The sequence below is a fragment of the Setaria italica genome, chromosome I (assembly GCF_000263155.2).
Source record: "Setaria italica strain Yugu1 chromosome I, Setaria_italica_v2.0, whole genome shotgun sequence".
Taxonomy (NCBI): domain Eukaryota; kingdom Viridiplantae; phylum Streptophyta; class Magnoliopsida; order Poales; family Poaceae; genus Setaria; species Setaria italica.
Genome location: NC_028450.1, coordinates 37,503,666 through 37,512,812, shown reverse-complemented (window position 1 = coordinate 37,512,812; position 9,147 = coordinate 37,503,666). Strand labels below are relative to the sequence as shown.

The 9,147-nt window shown below is 47.7% G+C and overlaps 1 protein-coding gene across 1 annotated transcript; it reads left to right on the top strand.

Moving 5' to 3' along the window:
* Positions 1-5,754: 5,754 nt before the first annotated feature.
* Positions 5,755-8,289, top strand: LOC101766685 (40S ribosomal protein S8). Its single transcript, XM_004953853.4, has 5 exons — positions 5,755-5,861; positions 5,983-6,055; positions 6,782-7,115; positions 7,564-7,739; positions 7,959-8,289. Exons 1-5 carry the CDS (start codon positions 5,858-5,860, stop codon positions 8,035-8,037), a joined length of 666 nt encoding a protein of 221 aa, XP_004953910.1. The 5' UTR covers positions 5,755-5,857; the 3' UTR covers positions 8,038-8,289.
* The last annotated feature ends 858 nt before the right edge of the window (positions 8,290-9,147 follow it).

The following is a 9,147-nucleotide window of genomic DNA, read 5'->3' as shown; positions in this document are numbered from 1 at the left end:
ATAGCCGCTCGTGATGCCGCAATCGTGGCCACACCGCCGCCTTGTTTCACCTTGCGCCGCCGTCCCGCGACTCCCCACCGCTTCTCCATCGTCACCTGCGCTAGCTCCGCTCCGGCCGCCGGTGCTCGCGCCCAACCGTCGGAGCTCGCACCGCCTGCCCGCAGCTCCGACCAACATAGCTCGTGCTGCCTAGGCTGCTCCGCCGGGTCCTGCAGCCGTCGGCCGAATGCGCCGCCGGCGATGGCCACCCCACCAGCCCTGCCCCCACCGGTGACGGTCGCAAGCAGCTCCCCCGCCGGCCGGCAACAACGCTCGCATCCGTCATGCACCTGGACCAGCATCGGCTGGCAGAGACGCCCGCGCCGCTGCGGCTCCTCCATCGGCAGGCCCTGCGCTAGATCTTCCCTTGCGCTCGTGGGCCTGCCACTCCCACCGGCCGCCCAGTCACGGCCCCATCGATGCGGCTTCCAGCCGCCCAGTCACGGCCCCATCGATGCGGCTTCTGGAGAGATAAGAGAGAGATGTGAGGGTGGGAATGAGATAAGGATGAGCAAAGAGAAAAGAGGGAGAGAGAGAGAGAATATAAGGGAGAGGTCAAGCGCGCCACTTATTTTTGACTGTTCAACAATTTTTTTTGATTTTTTGGCTGGCGGATGATATGCCTTTGCTGACGAGTGACATCATCACCTGCTAGCACAAATCTATATATATTTCTCTTTTTTTTTCTTTTGATTGTTTAATGCAAGTAAGTCAATTCGGAAGTTATTGGGACTTCTACAAGAAGAATGTATATATAGTCTCATGCATGTAAAAATTATATTGGGATACATATGCTAATTTTTTTGCTAAGTTAGTTCACAAACTTAAAGCTTGGCTTGAGTTACATGAAATATTATCAATGAAATATACATTTGTAAACAATGTATATTCCAATTTTTGAAAACATATTGAACTTTTATGTTAAGGTCGTGGACTCACAAAAGAACTCTCAACCAATTTATATAATTTTTTGACCATGATTAGGTATTATTCGATTTTGTTTTCACCAAAAGTTTTAATAGAAATGATGGATATACCTAATAAAGTTATGAATTTTTCGCGTCCTTTCATGATTGAGTTAGAATGGAACATGTGTGTTTTAACATAATTTTTCTAAAATTTTTTAATCTTATTTGTGAAAAATTTAGTTCAAATATCAATTAGTTTCAATAAATTTGCTTATAATCATTTAAACCTTAGAAAATATTAAATCACTTCTAAAAATTTTGAAACTCCTACACAACAACACATACGTGGTCTAATGCATATTAAAAATATATTATGATATGTAGGATAGAGTATGTGACAGTTAAGTACTTTTGACCGTTCTTATTCATGTAAATTGGAAAAAGCATTTGTGGTGGCAGGTAACATAAGCGCCCGCCAGCACAAATGTATTTCTAGTGGCGGATTTTAACATTCTGACGATGGAGTTCTTTGTGCCCGAGTGGTAATTAGGCCTCGCAAGCGATGAAAAATTCAGCACAGATTGTTTTTGACGTAGTCTCTCGGCAACGTGGTCGATGGTGAGGGGTGTCCCGGCCTGTAGGCACCCGCGAAATGGGCAGCAAAATGACGACGTGATGCGAGAGGCTGTGGCTGCGCAGCTGACATGTAACCTTGTGCCTTACCAGTGGCTCCGAGAGGTGCAATATAAGAGGTCGATCTCTAGGTGACTTCGATGTGGGCTACTCGATAGCGAAGTCAAACAGAAACGCCTATACAATATGTCAGTATACACTGATGCTGATCAAGATTCTGCTCTGTTTCCCGTACAAGTTGACTTGTCCAGAAAGAATTTGCTGCAGCCCTGTAGTTGGTTTTGAACTGAGGCTCAAGGTACGGCCTTGTGTGAGAAGTGAGAACCTGTTTTCAAGGAGAACCAGCTGCTGCACTGCCCAAGTTCCATATCTGAAGCCTGAACCCATTGCGTCTGGACACATCTTCAGCTAGCAGACCTGATCTCCGCGATACGATCTCCCAAGAATTTCCCGCAGCAGCAAGCACAAATTCCCTGTCCGAAAACCAGCCGAAAACTGCAGGCAAACAGCATCGGTGCCTCACCAATGTAAACGAGACCTATGCCATCTACCCCAGGCCGTCCGGGGGCCCTGCCCTCGCATATTTCCCATCCTGGCGGCTGGCGCAACGCGGCTCGTACCCATACGGCACGGCGCATCTGCCTGCGTGGAGGCTAAGTGAAAAAGGCAGCGTGTTTTGTGAGGGTCCGGCAGGTTCCGGGCAGCGTCGCCGTCGCACCTGTTCGGTCTCGCGTGGTTGCCCTTCTTGGCGTGGGTCGCACGATAGCCGTGAGGTGAGTCGCCGCCATCCGCCACCGAACCATCGTCGGATGCGAGCGCACACGTCGCCTTTGCCTTTCCACTCGCCCATTTGGATGGATCGGAGTTGCCTCGTCCTTGATTAGCATCTTAATGCGAGCAATTAAGCAACTCGTGAATTTGTGATCTGCATGTAGGCCCTGCTGCTTGATCGATCTGCAGTTCAGTCATGGACTTCTTTATTAATTGTTGCACAGGACGACGTACGACAGTCTCTTGTTCATTAGATGATTGCTGTTTAGTGGTGGCTTAAAGCGTTGCTGGTGCTCAACAAGGACAAGAAACCAACTGTTCTGAACAAACTAGAATATGCACTGCAAGTGAGTTGTTGGCAAAACAGTGCTAGCAGTGTGCTCCAAGATGTATATATGTAAGTACTAGGATTGTTACACATGAACTGGATTTGTTTTCGTTTGGTTGGAAGGCACCGTCAAGTTGGAGCTTCTGGAGGGAAATATCCTGGCCACAGGGGGCCATGAATGAATAGTGAAATGTATGGAAGAGATGGAAGATGGACGCACCAGTGTTCCACAAGACTGTTCTTGACGTGGGCTTTACCGAAAACAACAGTTTCTTCCTCTTGGTTTAACCGACGAAGACTACGACAGAGGGGAGCCATACGAAGCAGAAAGTGAAAGTGAACAGGAAGCTGAGAGGAACCTGTACGAGTCACCGTATCGTCAGGTTTTTCCTAGCTCGCTCTCATTGAACGTTGGACTTCTAGAAAGTCTGTACCGTCGTCAGCAGATTGTCTGTCCTAGAACATATATATATACGTATAGGAGTATGTGTGGATCTCCTACTGAATGGAACCTTCTGGAGTGCTGCCACACTTTGGCTGCCACATCTAACACTGGCAGAGTCTATAGCCATACGGACGAAGCAGCCGCGATGGTAAGCCCCGGGTTGCCCAAGTCTACAACAACGGACCCATCAGTAGTAGGTTTCAGCTTACCGTGTGGCGATGCGCAGCCCTGTGATTCTATCGTACGTCGTCGCTCATGTATGCTTACCAACCACGTCGGAGTCCGGCCAAGAAATCCTGCAGGGCATCAACCCGGGACGCCGTTGCAGAGACCCCCCGTGCGCTCTTCTCCAAATTAAACGTGGCGAGCCGTACTCTGAGCGTTACCGTGAGCGGTGAGCTACGGGCGCGCACGCCGGCACGCCACTGCCGGTGCCGGAGTGCCGCGTGTGGCGAGAAGCCGAGAACGGACTAGCCGTTCCGCGCGGTCTCGCTCGCGCAGCGCAGCGTCACGTGCCGCCGCCCGTCCGCCGAGGGCAGCAGGCAGATAGCGTGGGCGTCGGGCGAGGGCCGGAGGGGGACGCAAGCCATGCTCCGCGCCCTGTTGTTCGGTGCAGCGGCCAGCAGAAGAGCCGTGGGCAAGTCCACGGGCTCCACGCATATCCCCGTAGGCCCGTAGTAGTAAAGTAGTGGGACTGGGCCAATGGCCGGCCTATTCAAGAGATTGTGGCCCAAGTCCCATTCCTCCAAAATGAATGTCACAGACGACATAGTTCCTTTTTGGGCCCGTCTGTTTTCGCGCGGCTCACACAATCGCAAAGTGCACAAGCGCGTCCGCAAATACAAATACTAGCATCGATTAGCTCGTGTTCGGCTTCTCGACTTTCCCAGATAAAAACCAGCGTCGGAACTGAAGAGCGGCCACCGGCAGAGAAACTCCGAAGCCGACGCGGTCCTAAACAGGTTGCCAGCTCAATAAATGCAGTTGATGAGTTGACAGAACCACGCAAATGCAATTTTGGGGGTGTACTAGAAAAGTCCCAGTAAGGATTAAAAAAACGAACTTGCCCGACGTTATAATAAAATACCACCAACATCAAAACAAAACAGCTGCGACATCGAAAATCTATGGTTGCAACATGAAAAAGATGCGAATAACAAAACAGCTGCGACATCGAAAATCTATGGTTGCAACATGAAAAAGATGCGAAAAAAATAGCTCAATGTAAATATAATATTCGTGAGGGAAAATTTTCACTGCAACATCGAACACATATTTTAGCAACATTCCAAACAAATCATCATATGTTGGGCTGGGATTGAGCTCGTTCGGGAAAAATAATTGCAACATGAAAAATTAATAGATGAAACATCAAAAACCAGCTATCGCAACATCGATACATATAAAAAAATCAACCGTGCAACATCACAAAATGCATTCATCTGCAACACCCGTGCACATCTATATCACTTGCAACATTAAAAAATCTCTACTGCAACACCATGAGGTACCTATTGCAACATGACCATCGCTAATCTTCAGATTAAAAAATCTTCAGGATGCTCTTCTCGCCGCACCTCCACCTCCATCTCGACCACCGCTCCCTCGTCGGAGGGCCGCCGCCCATGCCGAAGCAGCTCGCGCCGGTCACCAACACCGCTGGGGTCGGAGCTGCTTGAGGCCGCGCGCGCTCGCCTGTGACTGGACGCGGTCCAGAGAGGGCCGCCACATGCCAGGGAAGGTGGCCTGGGAGAGGTGCCGCTGCAACGCCGGGAGGAGGCACCCCGTGGGCTGCCACGCCACGGGGAGGCACCGCCGCACGCCGAGGGAAGGCGACTGGGGGGAGGCGCCGTGGCTTGCCCGGTCGCGCTGGACCCCGCTCCCACTTGCCTGACCGTGACTCACCCTGCTCTAGCCAGCAAGTCCGCCGGTTGCCGCTGGCTTGTTGGATTTGCCGGGGAGAGAGCGACGCGGGAGAGAGAGGTGAACGGAATGAGTAGTGTAGAGAGGAAGGGGATAAGTCTGGCAGCCTGCAAAAGGATAAGAATGAGAGAGGCGTGAAGTAGTCATGCGGCTGCCAAGCATCCGATATTTTGCGCACGCGTCGGACGCCCTGCTCCTTAGCATTACCGTTAAAAAAAAAGTCCAAGTAGAGTTTCCACCATCATAGCAATATAGTAATATACCATGGTTTTCAAAATAGCATATCCGTGCACTCAAACACGTTTTGACCATCCAAAACCAAACGTATGTTGTAAAACTATAGTATTTCCGAAAACTTTTTTTTTTAAAAACAGAGCCGTAGTGAGTTACGGATTTTCTCATAAACATATCAATCTTCCCACTTCTGTTACATCACATTCCAGTCCAGTGTATAAAGAAATTATATATTTTCACAGGAACACTAACTAAAACGAACACTGATTTGAAAGAGGAAATTGGAAAGGGGTAATGCTCACTATATACAAAGTACTGCTCATTTGGGCCTGACCTAGTGAGACAGATGGGCCAAACTGGGCCGCATCCTCAAAAGGAATGGCCGCTGCCAGCCCGTCGGTCAGCCCATCTCCGTCTGCGAATAAGCCCTAATCCGCGGCCGACGCGCCCCCTATTTAACCCGACGCCCTAGGGTTTCGCTCTCTTCCCTGTGATACCGAACCAGAAGAGCGGCGGCGCGGGCGGACCAGGAGGAGGCGGAGAACCAGCAGCGGGGACCAAGTCACCGCCGCCACCATGGGTGAGCACCCACCGTCATCCCTTCTCGTTCTGCTTGTGCTGACATAGTGGCCGTGAGAGTTTGTCCTGTTTGAGCGATGCTAATGGCTATTGCGGCGGTTGCTTTGGATGTGTCCGTGCAGGTATCTCGCGTGACTCGATGCACAAGCGCCGGGCCACCGGTGGGAAGCAGAAGGCCTGGAGGAAGAAGCGAAAGTAAGGGCTCTGTCTCACCCCGATTATTTCATTTGGATTCATTTGGGTGTGGGTCCGTAGTTTAGTTAAAGTGGGTAAGTGGTTGATTTGATCAGAGGAATAGGGTTCACATTTCAATCTCTCGGTGGATCTTGAAGCGGTTTCGTTTGTTGTAGCTGATCTGAGTTTTATCGAGTATAATTTGTCCTTGACGTGATTATGGGACATCTAGAGATTCATGGGTTTTATGGGTACCCCCTAATTATGTGGTCGCTTGTTTCGGCTTAAGCGCAACGAATTAGCTGTGACTGTTAATCGGTCATCACGATGCTGCTATGAAACGATGGGTCCTACATTTGTGAAAAATGCAGTAGTTGTATCTTGTTGCGTTTATGTTTAGTTTTCAATTTTTTGGAGAGGCAACCTTAATTCGAATTGGTAACTTTTAGGAGGATCTGTGATTAAAGTGTTCAACCTTAATTTGAAATCTTTATTTTAATTACTAGATAAACCCTAAACCATTATTTATATTTAGTTACAAGTAATCTGTGCACTAGATTCGTATGATGCGTTTTTGTCAGGATCATGTTTGTAAATCAGATGTGGTACTGCGTTTTTGATTATTTGAATTGATGCCATCAGCTCATTCTAGAACTGTGAGATGAAAATGGTTGTGGTGACTTGATTGTGTATTGCAGTATATTATGGCTTTCAGGTGCTCATTCAGCTTCTCATTTGTTTTGAAAGGTATGAGCTCGGCCGCCAGCCAGCTAACACCAAGTTGTCAAGCAACAAGACGGTGAGGAGGGTTCGTGTCCGTGGAGGTAATGTGAAGTGGAGGGCTCTCCGCCTGGATACTGGTAACTACTCATGGGGAAGTGAGGCTGTTACCCGCAAGACCCGTATCCTTGATGTGGTCTACAATGCTTCAAACAATGAGCTCGTGAGGACTCAGACCCTCGTGAAGAGCGCCATTGTGCAAGTTGATGCTGCCCCATTCAAGCAGTGGTACCTGACACACTATGGAGTGGACATCGGTAGGAAGAAGAAGGCACCTGCTGCCAAGAAGGATGGTGCTGAGGTATGTTTCATGCAACTTGAGATTTTATTACTCACCTTGTCTTCTGTTAGTTTGACTACATATTTTGTGGATGACAAATAGCAGCTCATCCTGCTCTGTTTTGAGAGATCTGAATCTAATTCATGTGCCTCCTAATGGTCACTTCATCTATGTCTTACAAATTTTGATAAACTTGTTTCTCATCTAATCATGTGCCTCCCAAGGTCACTTCATCTTTGTCTTAAAGATTTTGATAAACTTGTTTCTCATATGGCTTGTTTCTCCACTAGTTTTAGATTTCTATATGAAAAATACTGAATTTGATATTTTCAATGAATATATTTTGTTTTCGAGTGATCTTTTCCAGAAAACTAAGTTAAAGTTTTAGAAATTCTTTTTCCTTCACTCTATAAAATCTGTGCTGGTTCCATCAAATGGGTCATTTATTATTTGAGGTGCATTAATGCAGGGACAAGAGGGTGAGGCTGCAGCTGAGGAAACCAAGAAGAGCAACCATGTCCAGAGGAAGCTTGAGAAGCGTAAGGACGGACGCGCACTTGACCCGCACATCGAGGAGCAATTTGGCAGTGGAAGGCTTTTGGCTTGCATTGCTTCCCGCCCTGGGCAGTGTGGCCGGGCTGATGGGTAAGGAATACTGGAATTCTATGTCGTTAGATCTTTTTATCCGATTATGTAATCAAATGTAGCATAAAACTGAATGTTTGTTTGTAGTATATGATAGAAGCCCATCACGGTTGGATCTAGACAATGCTAGATATGTTGAGCAGCTGCACTTGCATGTCACTGCCAGATTTTATCAGCTATATTGAGCTACTTACGATAGCCTTTTCATTTGTATGGCAGGTACATCCTTGAGGGTAAGGAGCTTGAGTTCTACATGAAGAAGCTCCAGAAGAAGAAGGGCAAGGGCGCAGCAGCTTAGAGGCATTCTCATGCATGTTTGGAAGGGGTGACCTATGAAATATTTACTCTGGGTTTTTTTTGTTAGTTGTCTCAAGGGCAGAGCATCTATGTCGTATTTGCAGACCTGATGAGCACAGTATTTTCTAAAAATGAATCAACTCTAGCGAAGAACTGAGAATTTTCACCTGCCGTGGTTGTATTCTCGTAATATTTAGGTTCTATGTTTTGTTTGTGCTGCAGCAGTTTCTGTGTTTAGCAGTTTCGTTTTTTATCCATGAGATGGCTGTGGAAAATGGTGGATTTCATGTTTGACTTTACTCGGTGATGTGTGTGCAAGACATCAGGCGAGCACGTTATCTGTGGTGCCCACCGCCAGCTGCAGGCTTCGTTGCTCCATCAAATTGTCCTCTACTCATACCATGGGACAAGCATGTTCGCTTCAGATCGATTTCTTAACAGTAGTTCTGCAGCGTCCGGCCGCAACTAGCACCGGTAAAATTCGTTGCAGAAAGTTGTTATTCAGTATGTCGTTGCTCCGGTAAGCTTTGCCAACTGCTCAGCGAGGACGTTGCGATCTCTCCAAGAACAGAGCATTGATCGAGACTTCAGACAGATTGGCTTGTGCACTGACCTCCAGACCTGCGAAGACAAACGCCGCCGAGGGCAGGCGACGTGTCACGTGTGCGTCCGCTAGAGCTGGAAGGGGACGACGCCAGGCGCCGCCGTCTGCTAATAAGAAGTTCCGATTTGTATATCTAGTGCTTTGTTTTAGGTTTGTTGTTTTTTTAGACCTGTTTTCTTCCACCTTGCTAAACTTTAGATGCTAAAGTTTAGCAACTTTGAGCTGCTAAACTGCAAAACACTCTTGCTAAAACTTACTAAAGTTGAGTTCCTAAAGTTTAGCACTTTAGCAAGTTTTTGGTTGCTAAAACTTGCTAAAAGGTGGGCTGGATAACATATACCTCTCATTTATTGCTTGTCTCCCCCCTCCTGCGCACCTTTAATAAGGATAGATAGGTCCTTTTACAGCTCATTAAATGCATTTTAGCAAGAGTATCCAAACAGCTTTGCTAAAGTTTAGCAACTAAAGTTTAGCAACTTTTAGCAACTAAAGTTTAGTAAGGCGGAA

Excerpts from the sequence above, each read along its gene's own strand:
- LOC101766685 (XM_004953853.4), top strand. Across the intron at positions 6,056-6,781 it reads GCCTGGAGGAAGAAGCGAAA|GTATGAGCTCGGCCGCCAGC; the intron begins GTAAGGGCTCTG and ends TTGTTTTGAAAG. Across the intron at positions 7,116-7,563 it reads CCAAGAAGGATGGTGCTGAG|GGACAAGAGGGTGAGGCTGC; the intron begins GTATGTTTCATG and ends GCATTAATGCAG.